The sequence below is a fragment of the Primulina huaijiensis genome, chromosome 14 (assembly GCF_012295235.1).
Source record: "Primulina huaijiensis isolate GDHJ02 chromosome 14, ASM1229523v2, whole genome shotgun sequence".
NCBI lineage: Eukaryota > Viridiplantae > Streptophyta > Magnoliopsida > Lamiales > Gesneriaceae > Primulina > Primulina huaijiensis.
In genome coordinates this window covers 234,679-253,059 of record NC_133319.1, presented here as the reverse complement: position 1 = coordinate 253,059, position 18,381 = coordinate 234,679, and the positions used below count along the sequence as shown (strand labels likewise).

The window sequence follows — 18,381 nt, the reverse complement described above, 5'->3', positions numbered from 1 at the left end:
AAAATACAAAGTTTAAGTATACAAACTAATCGACTCACCAATTTGGTTTTCTGGGGATCATAATGCTTTGGTAGGAATTAGGATAAGCTCGAAGTAACGTTTACCCATTTGGTCGGTTATGCATACAAGTTTGCCCTAGTTATAAATAATCTTTTTTTAAAAAAAACACAGGTTGGAGTTTATCGAGCAAATCAAAACATTCTGGCAATGCAGTTTATTATAGAGCAGTATTTCCAAGAGTGTACAGCAATATGACGTGTTACATCCAAAGAAAGATACACTAATACAATAATGTGTACTGTGTACAACAGTTTTGAGGAATATAGATAGACAGTAAGGTATATACACCCCGATGAGATGGGGACTGCCATCAATACTCTTGTTCGAGGCAAATAACAGCCCGCCCCGGATCTTGTAGATCATATAAGTAAATTTTGGAATTTATATCAGTTCGAATTCATCAAAATCGTCACTTTCGATAACAAGACAACTATGGCAATGAATCTGTATATTAATATCTTATTCATGAATTTTCCCACACCTTATAGTCCCGGCCTTCAATGGCTAAACACCAGTTTTCTGGACCACTGGATGGCTCAAAGTGACCAGGTCCAATTTTCATAGTCAACTTTTCATCGATCATGGCTGCATAGACATCTCTCTCGGCCTTGAGTATTTGAACCTATAAAAAATTGCCAAACTTTATTATTATTCCTTAAACCCATGTCAAAAAAGTAAAAACAATGATTGAAAAACATCCAACACTTAACTAAGCTCCGACAGTGGATATTGTTCCGCTTTCTGATGGAGATGAGTGAAGATATTTCAGATAAATATTCGGAAAAAATGTGATCATGGAATACAGATGGCGTTCCAGGGTGAGTAAGAATATAGGCGTAACCCTGCATTTCTTTCCCGCCTGGAAATCTCCAATGACCCTTCAAGCCAAAGAAAAGGGTCAGCAAACAAACTGTATACATCCCAGGAGCCTTCAATGTATGCAAAAATGAGTTATGGAATATATTAGCTAGTTAAGGAATAGATCAAACCTGAGTAGAACCAGTATCATGATTCTCAATAAAAGTAACAGCCCTAGATGGCCACCATCCAACAACTCCAGGAGGTTTTCCCTGTGCATCTGAAAGTCGCCAATATTCACATCGTTCAAGAGCCTATATGACGCAGATCAAGAAGATTAAATGAAAATGCTTATACACAAGCTCATTGGTCAATTTTACTAGTTACAACATATCAAGTGGTCTGATGCGGCAAAAGAAAAGGCGGTCAAATGAATGGTATATGCTTACAGCATGAAGAATTCCTTTTGTTGTGACATCAAACGCGCCTGCAGTTCCATTGGTAGCATTTATCCAATCAATGATTCTCTGTCTATGCGCATCTTGATTGTGATCCACCTCACCATATGTATAACTGAGAGAATCCCAGTACTCGCCCACTGCGAAATAAGGTTCACTGGAATCTAGATAATCCTTGACGTACCCACCCCAAAACCCCCGAACAAAATCGAGCCTCCATCCATCATAACCAATTTCTTCTCTGTACATCCAAGTGGCAGTCACTGTTATTTTTTAAGTTCATTTAAATAAAATTATTTGCTAGGCTTAAATTAATGGACTAGAATATCTACCAATAACAACATACAAGAAGATGATCTTAATATACTTCGTCGTATTCTAAGCTCTTCTTTCAAGTTCTCAACATAGCCTTGACTAGGTATTGAATAAATAAGGGAAGAATATCTTGGAAGGAAATAGATGCAATACATTCAAATGGAAAACCAGTTTTTAGGACTAAAAAATTAGTCCACTCGACCAAATAGCAATTACTATTTGGTGATCATCACCTTGACTTCCTGATATAGACATGAACACAATACGACTTCAAGAGTAGTGAACTCACCTCAGCCAGTCTAGCCATTCCTTAATATCCTTTCTTACAAATTCTTGAGAATGATCAATATTTGGAGCAGCATGAAAATTATCTCCACTACTCTTGTTACCCCTTCCCTAGAAATGATCAATAGGACAACTCTCAACATTTCAGCATTATAAAAGAAACCTCATTTCCTAAAAACCATAAACATTAAGGCACTGTCAAAATACGGCTTGCTGCTTCGTGTGTGCCTGTTGTTAGTGTTTTGCAAAATAATATCCAAGTGTCTTTATAAATATCTAAAAAGCTATACAATAGACAGTCAAAATCTGTATGCTCAATACTCCGTGTTTGGAAACGGTAGTAGTAGAAAAAGGTTCAAAGAAGCACAAGCCTACTATATATCAGGTATACACACCAGAAGGGGTATCCACGTGGGGAGAGGACATGTATAGGGCCATACTTGGTTAGTTGGGGGACATTGGGCATATTTTTCTGCCGTTAATCTTTTCTTTATCTTATAAAGGGTATTCACCTTGGCTGAGTTAGTACTCAGATTGTTCTTGGTCAATAAGTTTACTCCAACCAATATAACATTATGGAAATTCTGTAATTACTTGCTTAATTTCCTTGCTCAATTTATGCTTGCAATGAGTCACTGGCAGTTAGGCTCTAACACATCAATATGCAAAGACTATCCATTGAATATTTTTTTGACTACATATAGAATAAATTCGTTATTCTGGAATTTCGTGGTGATATTTCGGAAAACTATTCCTATCGAAGGATATTATTATACCTGGAAATGCGGGTCATCAGCAACAACAGCTCGGTCGTCCCAGTTTAAACGACCACCAAAAATGTTCCAGACACCATTTTGGTTCTTGTACTGTGCACATCGGTGGTTTAAAACTACATCACCCAGAACCTTCATGCCCACCTCATGAAATCTCTTCACAAGAAGTTTTAATTGATCTATGTTTCCATATCTATCAAACATCACAATCGTCATGAACTCCTAAAGGTCGAAGGCAATTAGATTTTATGAACCTAATCACACAAATGAGATTATTGATTTAAGCACAAGCTTCATTTGTAGAACTTACTTTAGTAAAAGATTTTCAATGGATATAATTCCGTTTTGTTTTTGTTCAAAAACACCAGGAACACACAAATGTCACTTGTTTAAGCAATACCTGGAGTTTAAGTTATATAAATCCGTTGGCATGTAGCCTTCAGGTGAAACCGAATCAGTTGGTGGAGGTAACCAGATCACAGTGAAACCAAGTGATGATAATTCCGAAGCTTTTTCATGAAGATCTAAGTACCATTTTCCAGATTTGTGAGATTCCCAATTAAATCCTTGACAAAGAATTTCAAACCCTGTGCCGGTCCCAGAAGATATTTTTACTGGCGGTTGTAGAACCTCAGCTTCTAACGTTTCAGTTTCTGGAAAAGTTGGCATAGAACTTCTGAAGATACTATATGCTTCTGCAGCAAGCTTCTCAATTTCATGGAGAATGCCTTCTTGCGCTTCTTTGCTTTTTGTTTTTCGACTCTTTCCAGATGAAATATCACTCACTAAGTTCCGTATCTCATTAATGATTTCATCTGTGTAAGCAGAAACTGCTAGATCCGACTTGGAAGCATTTTCCAATACAACTGGGGAGCCAATTTCCTCACTTTGTTCCGCACCCTCAGATTGTGTCGGTTCATATTGCTTGTTTCGGACCATGGGATTTGAAAAGGGTACGTAAAAATCATTTCCTTTGCAATCTAACCATGTGCTCTCATCCAGTTTCAGCACAAAGACAAATGCTGAATATCCTTCATCCAACGAAAATGACCCCCATGAACCATGTCCATTGGCTTTCTGCTGTAAATGAGTTCGCAAGGCTTTATTCTTGAAGATGCTTGTTTCAGGAGGATAAGGCTCAGCTGGGATTCTCCAATGTTTACTGTCATCTTTGCAGACACCCCAGTGAAGTACTAAATCTCCAGGTATATCGGTGTCTATGTCCAAAATATTTTTTGAATTCTCAAGGCATTGGCGAACAGAAATACTAACCGAGTTATCAACTATGATTTCTTTAACAACGGGGTGTTCTTCACAAAAGCCTTGAAGAGGTATCTTTCGCAAGCTACGTTCTCCAGTGTCTTCTCCTTTCAGATCAGCAGCTACTTCTGGTTTAAGAAGTGCAGCGGATAGCTGTCCCAGTGTGCCTGCTGTAAGAAATGGTTTACTCATACTGTCAAGTGATGGGAAAAAATGCAGGGAAAACTAGATATAAAAATAACCTCGATATATTGACAAAGCAGAGGAAAAAGTCACATGATGCTCATGAAAATCTTCTTGTAATGGTGAGAACAAGCTAATACCTAATTAATATACTTCCAAAAACATAAAACCCCACTATACATACTGTTAGTCCATCGAATAAGCCAAGAATTGAAACAACTGCAAGAGAATCCAGAGAGATCGATGGACTCAGATATTTGTCAACAGGCTATCTACTGAAGGAAGTCAACCATCCAAATTAAGATGGAAAGCACATAAGCTAGAATGAGACAACAAGTTGACAAAATACGTTGGATCAATAGAAGGATAAATGATATAACATACAGAAGAAAATCCAAAGCAACCTGGCCATATACCCAAGCCCTTTTTGGTTCTAACAACATTTCCATTGTCTTGAAGGTCGTCAAGAAGAGGCACTTTAAAATCTCTTCCTCTGTGCTGATACCAATACCCACTTTCCTCATCCTGGACCGTTTGTAAACACACAAAAAAAAAGATACATTTCAGTAAAAAGTCGTAAAAACAAATACATAAACACACACAAGCGAAAGCCTCATATCTAATCAACAAAGAAACAATTAGCAATGTGCAGGCCAGAGGAACTTGCCTTCAATACAAAATTTATAGCTTCAATTGAACTATTTGTATTGACGTCAATCTTTACTTCATAAAATGTTTCTCCTCCCGTTGAAGCAGATGATATCTCCAGAGGAGTTTCAATTGCGTAGTCCTGAAAGGCAATCAATATCGGCACCGTAAAAAAATATTGGATTGATAGAAAAAAATAACAAGAATCCACAAGCATCAAATTCAAATCACTGTACCTTAATAGAAATGGAACATGGAGGCCGCATATCCAGAGGAGGTTGATCCCATTCACTGCAACAATCAAAGTGTAACATACCAACAAATGATACTTGAAGTAACCATAACGGCAAAATCATCCGAAACCATCAGAGGAATGACTTCTTCACAAAACCCATGTATTATGTTACGACAACTGTCCCATAATTTGAATCTCGGTAATTTGTGAAACATTACCAGAGAGAAAACTCACCTTCCTACATCGCCGACGTAGCTAACTCCCCAGTGAAGAACCCACTTTCCAGGAAGACTGCACCCCACAATAAGCTGCCAATAATCTTCACTTTTCCCTTTGTCTAATTTGATTGATATCTTTCCCTCCACCTGTAATTCCACCAATCAATTGAAAATAATAACCATCAATTATCTAATTTTAAGCATATAAACACTCTATACCATACTACACCCGGAAACAGCAAAAAGAATTAAGGTCCATTTATCAAGGAAAACATGCATATCAAACCTACTTTTACAATCAATCCATATGCTTCGCCAGTTCAGGTTTCGAATTGTCTTCCGCTCCAAGATTTCCAACACACAAAAAACGAGATATGCAGTACATATATAAATTTAAAAAATCGAAAAAACAACTCTTCAAGTTCTATAAATATTTAAAAAGAAATTACCAAAAGTACAGAAAAAGTAAAAAAAAAACTCGGTCTTGATTTCCTAAAATCGTAAACATTGTTCCTCCCTGTCAATCTATTGAAAATTATGCACATGCACACGAATTTTTTGAAGAAAAAAAAAACTCACAAGTAGAATGCACAGTACATACTCATGTGTCAGGGGGATAAGTACCCACGAGCGTAATTACAAAATACAAAAAAGCCCACCTTTTCAGGTCGTCTCAAGTGGAAGGTTTCGGTGAATGTTATGATTGAGGATTCAGATGTTTCCACAATGGCAGCGCCACTAGGGTTGAGTGCTTGAGCGGGGTCGAAACGGCTAGAACAGAAGCAGGCACCATTGAAACGGGATTTTGAGGTCTGCGTGTAATTAAGTTGAAAAGGAGGGGGCTTCTTCGATAATAGTTGACCTTTAAGGATGGGTTTGAGATAAGGACGGTGACGGCGGAGAAGATTGCAGCGGCCGTGGTGGTGGAGGAATGGCGCCGTGGAAACTGTGGACATTTTCTTGGTCGGAGCGTGTTCTTGATTTGTTTCTGCATATGTGTCTCGCGGTGATCCCCCTCCATAGTCTTATTAATAATTGTATTTGTGTGCCTACAAATATATTAATTAATTAATAATTAAAAATAACCTGCTAAATATAATGTGTTTTTGCTTCTAACAGTGTTTTATAAATTTTATTATTGTCCTTTGTTTATAATTAGTTTTGTATTTAGCGTTATATCTTCGGAAAATTGGCCTTCAGTTCTCAGCCGTCGATTTTTTTTGTGTTCAGTCCCTGGGTACTTTTTTAGTACCACATTTCCACATGAAGTGTACCACATTTTGTATGACATAGTACCACAATTTTGTGAGTAGGGAGTGAACCCAAAGAAATATTTTGATTTGAGATTTTTCACTAACTTCCCCTTATATTTTTCGATTTTTTTTTATTTTTATTTTTTGTGGACATTGCTTTTATTGTATCTTCTTACTTAAAATTAATATTTATACTAAATACTAATTTGGCATTCAAAAATCTTGGGATATGTGAATGTGATAGAAGTGATAGAAAAAATCTAACATGGGTGAAAACGATGTTATTTGTTTTGACACAAGTAAGATAATTTTTTGAGTTAATTTTATGAGATAAATATTAAATTAAAATCACTTATAAAAGATATTATTTTTTATATAATAAAAAGTATTTTTTTAATTATAAATATCAATCTCCAAAATATCATTACACTTTCCGTGGCAAATATGAACCCGTTTTTTTTTAGGAATCTGGATAGCCACCACATAGCTATTTGAAAAGGACGTCCACACCTTAAATATCTCCACGTGTTTATTTAATATAAGAATCTACTAAACAAATAATAAATAATATCGTGATTCCATTTGGCGTCAAGCTTTTTTTCCTAATTTGGGCCTCACGGAACTTTTGGGCCATTTGGGCTAATAATAATCAGATAAAGACTGAAAACAGCATATTCCACCATCATTATTTGCATATTCTTTTGATAATTTTTTTTAGTTTCATTTCATTTTGGTTTTATAGAAACCAAAATTGTGATCAAGAAAAAGTCCAATGTTTCGGTCCAATTTGTGTAGAAGAATGATCCAACGGTGGAGATAATCCGTCGGAATAAAATACGGTCACAAATTTCTTTTATTAGCCGATGTATCCTAAGCCAAAGCGCGACGGTGTTCTATCTCAGCGAAGAAAGGAGAAAATGGTGTTTGTTAGGGGTCCAGGCCTTTACTCCGACATTGGCAAGACAGCCAGAGGTAACCACTTTTCATGATTCTTCTTCATATATCCGTGTGTGATACTTGATTTCTTTTCTTTCTGTCTGTTAGCTGAGCTCTTCTATTGATTCATGTGATTTGTCGGCTCCTCACAGATCTTCTTTACAAGGATTACCAGGGTGACCAAAAGTTTACTCTAACTACCTACACTTCAAATGGGGTGGTTAGTATTCTGAATTCTTCATCTTTTTCATCCTCCGATATCTTTAGATTGATTTTATTGTGTGAAAGAGAAGAAAAGAAATTGGTTCTGATTTTAACGGATTGATGAAGTGAGCTTCAGCTCACGGTAGCCTATTTGATTGTACTTGACTGGAAAGATGTCTTATAATTATTTCTCGTCTTTTCCTTGAATCATTAGCCTAGTCTTTTGTTCAAAAAAAAAAAAGATTAATGATATTTGTTTTGCTCTTTAAATTTGGATTACGTGTATAGATGGTGATTGTTTATCGTGTTGAGAAGCTTAATGTGCTATATATCTATATGCAGTTACCTTGAAGAGTAATTTATTATGGTTACAACCTAAACTTATTTTTTTCCTTTAAAACTGCCGTGCAACTAGAAGTGTTTTCAAAGTCTACAATGCCTAGTTAGGACATTATGAAATGTGTGGTGTCATCAAGATTGCCATTACGATGCCTTTCTTTCCATTGTGGGCGTCAATGATTGGCGTATTTGGATTTCACTGTTGAGATGTCTGATTGTTTAATTTGGCTTTGACTCCACAGGCCATTACGTCATCTGGGACGAAGAAAGGTGAGTTGTTTTTGGCTGATGTTAACACGCAGTTGAAGAACAAGAACATCACTACTGATGTGAAAGTTGACACTAATTCTAATGTGAGTCATCTTGCTGTCTGGAGATTTTTTATTTCACTTTTAGTATGTGCTTTGATGGGATAAAGCGAGGTAGTCCCTTGCTCTAAATTCCACAGATAGCTGCTCGTGGGCTCGTGATTTCTTGACATGTGATATCTATAAAGTTTTCTTGATGTTTGTTGATTAGTAGGGTCTGATTGTCTTTATGTACTTGACTGGAATGCTTCACACAATGTTTAAAATCATTCTCTTCATGCAAACTGTTCTACCATGAAAGTACATTCTTGCAGCACTCTTTTCTTTCGTTGTATGCTTTAGATGTATTATCTCTCAGGTCCCACTTTATTATTAGCATCTTTTGTAATTTGTAGCTTTGCATTTTGTCAAAAGCAATATAGAATTATGCAATCAGAAGTGGCTAGATTAGTGTCATTATATTTCAATTCTGTAGATTGGGATGATTTCACCGACAAAACCTATTGATTTTTGACATTTGACTAAAGGCTTCTGGTTATGAAGGTTTTCACAACTATCAGTGTGGATGAACCTGCTCCTGGAGTGAAGGCTATCTTTAGCTTTGTTGCTCCCGACCAAAAATCTGGCAAGGTATTTTTATCTTCTGTCTGTGATAGCTTAAATTTTCTCTCCTCTTTCTGTTCATTAGAGCTTGTGAAATTTCTTTTCGCTCAATCACTTTTTTGGATGGTATACTCACTCACGTGGATTGAGTTTTGGTCATCTAATGATTTGGTAATTCGGTTGACAGGTGGAACTTCGGTATTTACATGAGTATGCAGGAATAAGTACCAGCCTTGGTCTCACTGCAAAACCTTTGGTCAACTTCTCTGGTGTTGTTGGAAATCACCAGGCTGCTTTTGGGACTGATATATCATTCGACACCGCTACTGGGAACTTTACAAAATGCAATGCTGGAGCTAGTTTCACGACTCCTGACTTAATAGCATCCTTGATACTGTGAGCATCTATCAATTAACAAAACATACTAAATTAACAGATTTTAGGATAAAATTGAACAGGGATCCTCCGTTAGCTTTTAACTCTAGCTTTTCTTGGAAGAACTGGAAAAATCTTATATTTGCCATGATTAGTATGGAATTGCGGGTTGTCGTGTTTAGAACACTGAGATCAATATTTTGAATTATCTTATTTCCTTTGCTGGCATTGCTTCTTCCACAGAAACGATAAAGGTGAAACACTTGCAGCATCCTACTTCCACACTGTAAGCCCATTAACCAATACTGCAGCCGGAGCAGAATTGATCCACAGCTTTTCAAGCAATGAAAATACCCTTGCCATTGGCATTCAGCATTTACTCGATCCACTCACTTTGGTGAAAGCTCGAGTCAACAACTATGGCAAGGCAAGTGCTCTCATACAACATGAATGGCGTCCTAGATCTCTCATCACCATCTCTGGTGAAGTGGACACCCGGGCTATAGAGAAAAGCGCGAAAATTGGACTTGCTGTAGCACTTAAACCGTGAGATCAAGAATTTCCGGTAAATGGTTGGCGACATTTTCTTTTAGTGACAGAGCAGGAAATAAAGTAGATAATATTGATTCTGGGCATTGCCCTGTTTTTTCGATCAAGATATTCGTTTGCTATCTTGGTTTTATTCTTGTATTTGGTGTGGCTTTGGTTTGTATAAATAAATTCATGCTGGTGGTACAAACTTGACCCATTTTTACTGGTTATTTCATAAGTTTCCACAGTTTATCTTTCAGTTTGTTCCTTTTTATATACCTTCCGGTTGTTAATATTTTAGGCTTTCATCACTCGGTGCGAAAATTGTTGAAGCTAAACTCTTTAACAATATGCAGTGACCACACGTGCTACATATTCTGATATTCATCGATATGTCAATTAACTTTCCTTTTTCTTGAATAGTGATTTGAATGTATATAACGGTGGTGATTTTAACAATATGGTTACTTAAATGTATGTATATTTAAAAGAATAAACTGAAGAGGATATATCTAAGATTTGAAAATATAATTGTTTTAAAGGATATTACAGAATGAAAGATATCAAGAAAAATTAATTTACTCTTGTTGGTCATAATCTAATCTAATTTTTGATATACCAAAAATACTAATATCAAGTTATTAAGACACTTCGTCTTCCTTTAGATTGTGTTTGGTTAGTTGTATTTAAAAATTATGGATTTCGATTATTGTTTCATTGTTAACAATAAAACAATAGATGAAATTTTAAATTCATATAGTATTTATTTATACGTTAGTTACGTAAAATAGAATGAATTTCAAATATCTCTGTTGTTGGATGAACTTGAAATATATCTTAATTAATATAAAGATCCGACGATAATTATCTTTTATTTGGTAATAATATAGTTTAAAATAATTATACCAAATTATTAAATTGTGCGTATAAGAAAATGTATTAAAAAATATCGAATTTATAGATAATATTAAAATAAATATTTAAATTTAATAGCATCACACAATTGTTGAAATAAATCAAACAGATCAATTTTTAACACAAAATATTACTAGGGATGTCAATGGGTCCGGGTTTTACCCAGACCCGCAGTGGACCCACCCCGTATGGGACGGGTTTGGGCACACTAAATGGGTCATGGGGCGGGTCTCGGGTCTAATTTTTCATACCCATCTGGGTATGGGGCGGGTCTTGGGTCTTATAATACACTCCCCATATATGTGGATATGAATACTCTAGGGTTTTAGTTTTATTAATTTTCATTTTTTTATTAGCCTACCTCAACCATAACGGTCTTAGCTATTCTTATGTCAACTGTTGTATCTGAATCTATTTTTAAGAATAGTGGAAGAATAGTTGGTCCTCATCTTAGTAGGCTTAATCCAACAAATTTTTTTATTTAATTCATTATGTCGTGAAAATATTTTGTTTGTTATTATTAAGTATGGACGAAGACATGAATTAGTTTTATATTGTGTTGTACTTAGAGGCTTGTCTGCTTCATAATTCAGTCATATGAGAAGAAGATTATTGTTTTTATTTTAAAAAAATTCGGGTCTCACGGGTTTACCCGGCCCCGTTTCGTATTCGGGGTGGGGCGGTCCGAAGAATATTTAACCGGGGTGGGACGGGTAATGGGTCCAAGTTTTCTTCATGGGACGGGTCTTGGGTTTAGTCATACCCGCCCCATTGACATCTCTAAATATTAGAGATGACACACGCACACATAATACCACTTTTGCGAAGAAATATTGAACTTGAGCCCGATCATGTCGGACACCACGTCGTCTCTGTCGTGACTTCACAGACGACTTCTTCGTTTTCAGGCCATTGAAGGGTAGTTGTGTAGTTTAGGAACCAATTTCACTCTAGTCCAACCATTTCCACCGCTATACCACCACGAGCAATTGTTTTTTTTTACCAACTCCAGGTACTGCTCGGTTTTGTTTCGACTTTAGTTCGAGTTTCCAACCACTTTCGGGTTATAGGCTTAAATTTACATCACTTCAATTTGATTCGATTTCGATTCAAATATTCGGTGAATATTGATATATTATTGGGTTATTGTTGTGAGTTTCGAACCATTCGAATCCAGAATTTTTCGTTGAACTACTAATGCAATAATTTTAAGATTTATTGACATATATATCGAGGAATATGAAATTGTATTGCTAATAAACAATTGAACGCCCAAACTACCCATGTGGTATCGTGGGCAACAATGGTTTGAGCACTACTTAGTTTAGTGTTCAAACCAATGTGAGTGCTCTTAATATTAATTTATAGTTTGATCCCAATATTAATTCAATTATATGTATGCTATATGTGTTAATTATACACTTGCTACAAATTTGCTCAAAAAATAATAAAATTTACTTAAATATCGTTACTAAATTAAAAACTGTGTAGAGAGTAAATAATATTTGAGTCAAATAAGAAGTCTATTGGAAAAATGTAATAAAACTAGAATAACATGATTAAAAAATATATTATATTATCAATTGTTTTTTGGCATTTTTTTGCACTTAGTTAAAACATTATATGCTTGATATATTGAGTTTATTATGTATCTTGATATATTAAACTCTTAGTGCGCAATTTTTTTCTATAAAAATTATATTTTGTATCTATTTCAGCTCACTCTAACATAAAAATTCTGGTTAAGCCCGTGGTCCACACGAATTTTTATTTTAGATATACACATCAATATCATCGAACTTATCATATTGAGTTTATCTATCATTGATATCTTTTTATATTTCGGTTGAGATCCGTTACACGATAGTATATCGAGTCTTATAGAGTTTTGGACATCCTCAATTCGATCTGGTTTAAGTGGTTGCTGACATCGAGGGTAAAGTCATATCTCCAGTCACGGTCCGCTGAGGCATGGACCAATTCAATCATATTATGTATGATATTTGATTTTCGATCATTTGACTTCAGATATTTTGTATCTTGGACTTGTTCATGCATTGCATCCATCCATATCATCATTGCATTTTTATGTCATATTTTGTAGTTTCATGATGTTTCGTATTAAAGTTTTGACCACCCCAAAGAGAGTTCTCGTATCTTTTATATGTGAACATAACATTTGGTACAAGTGGTTCGACTTCAGATGTTCGAAATGAAGCATCAGGAAGTATCAAAGCTTTTTGAGAATGAGCTCAACTATATTTAGGTATTGTGTTGAGGTGTCGTTTCCCAAATAGTATATGTATATATTATGAAGTTGTACTTTTATCGAGGTATGCCCCGAGCAGCAGTATGATGTATTTGGAGTATTTTGAGGATTGAATTTTGTTAATATCGAGCATTGTTGGTTATATGATAATTTAATTTTGTTTATATCGTGATTGTGCTTGATCGATACTTGTTTATGTGTTTGAGTTTGTTGAAAGCTCGTTGATTTATTTTGAATATGTGAATTTTCTGGTGTGTCTTATTTACAAGAATGTCGTGTCAAATATTTTATAGGCTCAAAAGCGAATTTTTAACTCACTTTTCCATTGTATATTAATTAATCATGATTGTGTGATAATAAATCATTATTAAGATAACATACCCTCACAATTAACACGCAACACTATGATTGTATTATGGGAGATATATTTGAAATCATAGATTTTGATTATAGTTTTATTGTCGGCAATGAATTAATTGATGAAATATTAAATTTATATATTACTTATTTACACATTGGTTACGTAAAATAGAATGAACTTCAAATATTTCAATTATTAAATGAACTTGAAATGAATTCAAATTAACATACAACACTACATAAACATGAAAATATATGTTTGAAATTTATAATCTTACTTATCTAAATCTACAAAAATATTTTTGAAATTCATCGATCCAAATATAACTTATTAAACATACAAGATACGGATTTGAAATTTATGATATTGTTTCTCTAAAACTACAAAAATAAATTTGAAATTGATGAATTTGATTTTCTATCTTTCCAAATGCAACCTATATGTTTTTGCAGGACCAACCCGACATAGAGCAAAGCAAGAAGGGGAGATTAACACACATTTTTCTCCAACTTCGACTCAGTTAACATGACATCCTTCCCATGTCGGAGTTTGCCCCTTAAAACATCAGATTACAACAATATGTGGACAACGTCTTATTTTTAGGAATTCGACTATGGACAAACAAAATATATCCAAATCGGTCGGTGTGTTAAAAGAATGGCAGAGAAACAATAAACACATTTCAACCAACCGAATCTTATGATTTACCATTTGGTTTTGGTGAGTTCTGAGCAGACTGATGAAACGGTGAAGCATGAGAACTATTCGGTATCGATAGTCTTCTTGGGTGTTGATGGCCGTTTCTTGAAATAGACCCTTGCGTTGGAAGCTCCTTTTTACTATTCGGGCTAGAACCGACCCCGTCAACTTGAACCGTTTGAAAATAGTAAGATGAACTAGCCATGTCTTTGAGGTTTGGCAACGGCTTTAGAGCTTCAACTACTTCACTCATTAGCGGCCTAACTTTGGGATCCCGACTAAGGCACAGAGCAGCTATTTGCGCAGCTTTCTGGGCACCTTTAATAGAAAAATGACCTTCAAGACGGGGATCTATCATACGATAAAACTGTCTCCTTTCACCTAGATGAGGCCTAGCCCATTCTACAAGGTTATGTTCCCCATTAGGCCGGTTCTTGTCCATTGATCTTCTGCCTGTGAGCATTTCAAGAAGAACAACACCAAAGCTATAGACATCGCTTTTTGATGTAAGATGCCCTGCAACACAAAGGGACAGGAACTACATTAAACAAAAGAGACCGATTTTCTGTATCCTGAAGAAATTACGATTTTGCATGCTTGAGTATTGAAGGCATCAAATAACACTTCCCACTTCCATCCTCCCGTTTATCTATGAACAATCTATTCCCCTGGTTAAAAAAAGTTTTTATAAAACATCACAGACAAAACCACAAGTCCCCATGATTTGTATTTGAAATTACATAATTTTGGCAGAAATCAAACATATTCGAATTTTTTCAAGTCAAACTTAAGATCAATTATTTTGTTCGATAGCTCGCGATACGCTTGTGAGTTTCAATATTTTATTAATATAATATAATTATATATTAATTAAATATATTTCGAACATTTTCAATATTTATGTTCGATCAATAGTTTTGTCTCGCTAGTTTCAATATTTTATTAATATAATATAATCATATATTGATTAAATATATTTCGAACATTTCCAATATATATTTTCGAACAATAGTTCGAGTAGCTTAAGAACATGTTTTAATTTTTGAGCCGAATTCGAGCTAAAATTTTTGAACTAATCAAGTTTCAGATCGAACTCGAATATATCTAATTTGAACCTCAATTTTTCTTCATATTCGATCCGACTCAATTCGTTCACACCCCGACATGCACGTTTACCTGTCATCACATATTCTGGGGCTGCATAACCATAGGTGCCCATAACACGAGTGGAAACATGAGTTTTCCCTTCATCGGGCGCATCTTTTGCAAGTCCAAAATCAGAGAGTGTGGCATTATATTCCTGGAAGAAGGTAGGACGATCAAATAAAAATCATACACACACAATTACATTAAGTAAATATATTGAGCAAGACTGCATTTTTAGAAAAATCAAGGTTCACAAGTTCTGAGTCCATACAGCATCTAACAGAATGTTTGACGTCTTAAAATCACGATATATCACAGGCCTTTCTGCTTCCTCGTGAAGAAAAGTAAGACCCTTGGCAGCACCTAGAGCAATTTTCATCCTGATAGACCACGGAAGAGGGAGTGATCCTACGAGAATTATCGTTGTTAGATTACCAAGAAATTGCACTGTATCACAAAACAAGTTATACATTACTCGGTTTTGAGATTTGCAACCACACTCTACAAACAAAGAAATCAAATATAATAAGTGCAAATGCAAAGAAACCAGGTGAATACTTCTGAAAAGGTGATTCTCCAAGCTTCCTCTAGGCATGAACTCATAAACTAACAGCCTCTGATCATCTTCAATACAGCAACCGATCAATTTTACCAAATTAGGATGTACAAGGTCCCCAAGAAAATTTACTTCAGCCTGTCAAATGATAACACAAAATTTAGAAGAATCCAGAATGACGTAAGAAAACCATGAAAGGGATACTTAAAGAAAAATCGAAATAAGACACGATCCAACCAGCCATTCGTTGTGACCCTGAAGTCCATCATGATTTAGGGTCTTGACAGCAACCGTAAGTCCTGTCCCTGGTTTGACTGGTGCAGTACCATTCTCTTCTATCCAGCCCTTAAATACACAGCCAAATCCCCCTTCTCCAAGAAGGGATTCTGGTCTAAAGTTTCTTGTTGCCAACTTAAGGTCATTAAAGGTAAATTTCCGAAGCCGGGAAGAGATGTTAAGTTCATCTTCAGGTTTGGATGTTGAAGAAGTGCTTTCGCCATTGCTTGTGGTGGTGGACGGGATTATGGGAGCAGCTGGTTGGTCTCTGCTGGTCCCTTTTGTGGATTTACTTTCTGGTTAAATGCACCACGAAATAATAGATGAGAAGACCAATATAGTAAATTATTTGAAAAGTCCAAGGTGTCTTATATGATTAACTTACTGAACAAAATTGGTAAACATAAATTCAAAAAAGTTAGATTTTATCATCAAACATAGTGTCACAGCGATATTTTCAAAGGATTAAAGGAAAACTTGAAGACAGCAGCATGTCTCTTGCACTCAACTTGAAGTCAAGATAATTATTCATGAATTGATTCACCAACCTCCTAACAGAGTTTCATGTGACTGATCTAGAACACAGCCTTTTCATGCAATGACTGCATCCCACGACAATCAGATGCAAATATTACGAACTTGTTTTCAAAGTTTAGCAGCCTAGCTGATACTTCAGGAAGTTCTTATAGAAACACTTTAATAAATGGTGGTTTAAACAAATTTTCACACCTAAATATAACTCTCAAAAAATCTTCAACCACTCGACTTATGATGCCATTATTGAAACCTGTCCCTCTAACTAGCAAGACAAAGAATCAGACAAGTAAATGTCCAATTCATGGTTGGGTTTATCAGATGCTAAATGTTGCTTCAACTAATTCAGAATTCAGATGATTGTCTATCTGGTTGAGGCAGCCTCTTGTAGGCTCCATTTTGCATAAGCCAGTTTAACTCACAACATCACGTGCTCACATTAGTCAATACAAATTGCTCATATAGAAATCACACATTATCTTAATTTGTTCTGGAGGGCAAAGCAAAACTTTCAGTTTTTTTCACGTGGGACCAACAAGCAATCGCCGATCCTCCTCTTTCACAACTTGAACATCAACAGAAAGCAATTTATAAAACTTAGATATCAAGATCATATGAGCAACAAGCAAGTGGACACAAAAATACAAATTGCAGACAAAATTATGGAAGAAGGGGGAAGGGATTACCATGAGTGCTGATACCACTAACAGAGTTGTCAACTTTAGATCTTGAAGAAATACAGCTACGAATAAATCTCAACTTAATCCAGCAGCCAGTCTCCTCCACACCATCAACATCACCATCTTTTTTCTTAGTCCCCTTTGATTTCTTCGCATCCCAAGACTCCACCTTTACGGCATCCCCGTTTAGTCCCATCTTCTAAAACCTAATAACCATGAAAATATTTCCAGAAATCCTACCAAGCCTCTTGATTATTGCATGGCAAATAGGCCCTCAACTCCAGTTTAATTACCTCTAAAAACCCTACAAAATCTCCTACAGTAACTCAATTTTATTTCAGGAAAAAAAAAGTCAAATATGACAAAGGAGAACTTTTCCTCCAGTCTCACGAAATCCAAATCGCCTAAAGGAACAAAATCCTTTCTACCTTACGAATCTTTAAACAGCGGAATATACTTTCCACAAAAAAAAAAAAAAATATCTTCTAAAACTAAAAATAATTACAATAAAAAGCCCAAAACAAACACGATGAAATAGTTGAGACCCAGTTCAAAGTATGGGTGAAGGTTTCCAGATCACATGCCAGCTTGAACTTCAAATGAAAAAACTATCGGCCCCTGAAAGGCAAAACTATCGGTATGAACCACCCAGAAATGTTCCTCTTCGAAAAGATATGCAAATCTCAACAATACTGTATTTGCTGACCACTTCCATGCTCAAGAAAATTATGTAGATATTCGTCACATAAAATAATATTCAATCATCGAAAATAAAGTTTATCATGACCACAATCGAAAGAAGGTATGTATATTGTATAATTAAAGAATATAATAATTATCAGCTCTCTCCTTTTTTTTAAAGTAAAGCAAATATGAGCTGCCCGATCGAGGAACACGGGCAGAAAGTTTGAATACCAGAAATAACCTTTGGATACCAATTTTCTCATGTGTCGTCGTATAAAAAAACATTTTAAACGTAGAATTTTCAAGGATTTTAAATCAAATCATGAAAAGAAAAAAAAAGGTTATTAAGTGTCCTGATTAATTAAATCAAATGATAAATTAATGGGGGGGGGTTAAAAGGGGAATATGAGCGGTCAGCTATCAGAGAATTGGAAATTTATACGGAAAGATGAATCCAAATATTCTAATAAATCGATCTG

At 35.4% G+C, this 18,381-nt stretch overlaps 3 protein-coding genes across 6 annotated transcripts; 1 reads left to right on the top strand and 2 right to left on the bottom strand.

Annotated features, from left to right (window-relative positions):
* Window positions 1–188: 188 nt before the first annotated feature.
* On the bottom strand, window positions 189–6,246 carry LOC140956921 (alpha-amylase 3, chloroplastic). Of its 2 annotated transcripts, none has more exons than XM_073413870.1 (12): window positions 5,893–6,246; window positions 5,250–5,380; window positions 5,017–5,071; window positions 4,800–4,922; window positions 4,537–4,657; window positions 3,090–4,119; window positions 2,693–2,882; window positions 1,921–2,027; window positions 1,308–1,557; window positions 1,050–1,172; window positions 771–938; window positions 189–682 (listed from the first exon to the last, which is right to left on the bottom strand). In XM_073413870.1, exons 1-12 carry the CDS (start codon window positions 6,187–6,189, stop codon window positions 524–526), a joined length of 2,754 nt encoding a protein of 917 aa, XP_073269971.1. In that variant the 5' UTR covers window positions 6,190–6,246; the 3' UTR covers window positions 189–523. The 2 variants fall into 2 exon arrangements, with proteins under 2 accessions (XP_073269971.1, XP_073269972.1); XM_073413871.1 differs by having other exon boundaries at window positions 3,090–4,116.
* Window positions 6,247–7,253: 1,007 nt separating this feature from the next.
* On the top strand, window positions 7,254–10,058 carry LOC140958090 (mitochondrial outer membrane protein porin of 36 kDa-like). The gene is made up of 6 exons (XM_073415487.1): window positions 7,254–7,458; window positions 7,575–7,642; window positions 8,208–8,318; window positions 8,817–8,903; window positions 9,064–9,272; window positions 9,495–10,058. Exons 1-6 carry the CDS (start codon window positions 7,350–7,352, stop codon window positions 9,799–9,801), a joined length of 891 nt encoding a protein of 296 aa, XP_073271588.1. The 5' UTR covers window positions 7,254–7,349; the 3' UTR covers window positions 9,802–10,058.
* A 3,620-nt stretch (window positions 10,059–13,678) lies between these two features.
* Window positions 13,679–18,029, bottom strand: LOC140957359 (serine/threonine-protein kinase PBL34-like). Of its 3 annotated transcripts, XM_073414584.1 has the most exons (6): window positions 17,225–18,024; window positions 15,966–16,300; window positions 15,731–15,866; window positions 15,444–15,580; window positions 15,203–15,326; window positions 13,690–14,542 (listed from the first exon to the last, which is right to left on the bottom strand). In XM_073414584.1, exons 1-6 carry the CDS (start codon window positions 17,412–17,414, stop codon window positions 14,025–14,027), a joined length of 1,440 nt encoding a protein of 479 aa, XP_073270685.1. In that variant the 5' UTR covers window positions 17,415–18,024; the 3' UTR covers window positions 13,690–14,024. The 3 variants fall into 3 exon arrangements, with proteins under 3 accessions (XP_073270684.1, XP_073270682.1, XP_073270685.1); XM_073414583.1 differs by having other exon boundaries at window positions 13,679–14,542; window positions 15,444–15,866; window positions 15,966–16,282; window positions 17,225–18,029; XM_073414581.1 differs by having other exon boundaries at window positions 13,685–14,542; window positions 15,444–15,866; window positions 17,225–18,026.
* Between the last annotated feature and the right edge of the window lie 352 nt (window positions 18,030–18,381).

What these genes read in the sequence shown, in the direction of transcription:
- LOC140956921 (XM_073413870.1), bottom strand. Translation starts at nt 6,189, where the DNA reads ATGTCCACAGTTTCCACGGCGCCATTCCTCCACCACCACGGCCGCTGC. An exon ending in GGGCTTGGGTATATGGCCAG is followed by an intron (nt 4,120 to 4,536) that starts GTTGCTTTGGAT and finishes CATTTCTTACAG; the next exon opens with CAGGCACACTGGGACAGCTA. An exon ending in TTATATAACTTAAACTCCAG is followed by an intron (nt 2,883 to 3,089) that starts GTATTGCTTAAA and finishes GATGTTTGATAG; the next exon opens with ATATGGAAACATAGATCAAT.
- LOC140958090 (XM_073415487.1), top strand. Translation starts at nt 7,350, where the DNA reads ATGTATCCTAAGCCAAAGCGCGACGGTGTTCTATCTCAGCGAAGAAAG. An exon ending in CATTGGCAAGACAGCCAGAG is followed by an intron (nt 7,459 to 7,574) that starts GTAACCACTTTT and finishes GGCTCCTCACAG; the next exon opens with ATCTTCTTTACAAGGATTAC. An exon ending in TTAATAGCATCCTTGATACT is followed by an intron (nt 9,273 to 9,494) that starts GTGAGCATCTAT and finishes CTTCTTCCACAG; the next exon opens with AAACGATAAAGGTGAAACAC.
- LOC140957359 (XM_073414581.1), bottom strand. Translation starts at nt 17,414, where the DNA reads ATGGGACTAAACGGGGATGCCGTAAAGGTGGAGTCTTGGGATGCGAAG. An exon ending in TAGTGGTATCAGCACTCATG is followed by an intron (nt 16,301 to 17,224) that starts GTAATCCCTTCC and finishes GCATTTAACCAG; the next exon opens with AAAGTAAATCCACAAAAGGG. An exon ending in CCCAGAATATGTGATGACAG is followed by an intron (nt 14,543 to 15,202) that starts GTAAACGTGCAT and finishes TTTGTGTTGCAG; the next exon opens with GGCATCTTACATCAAAAAGC.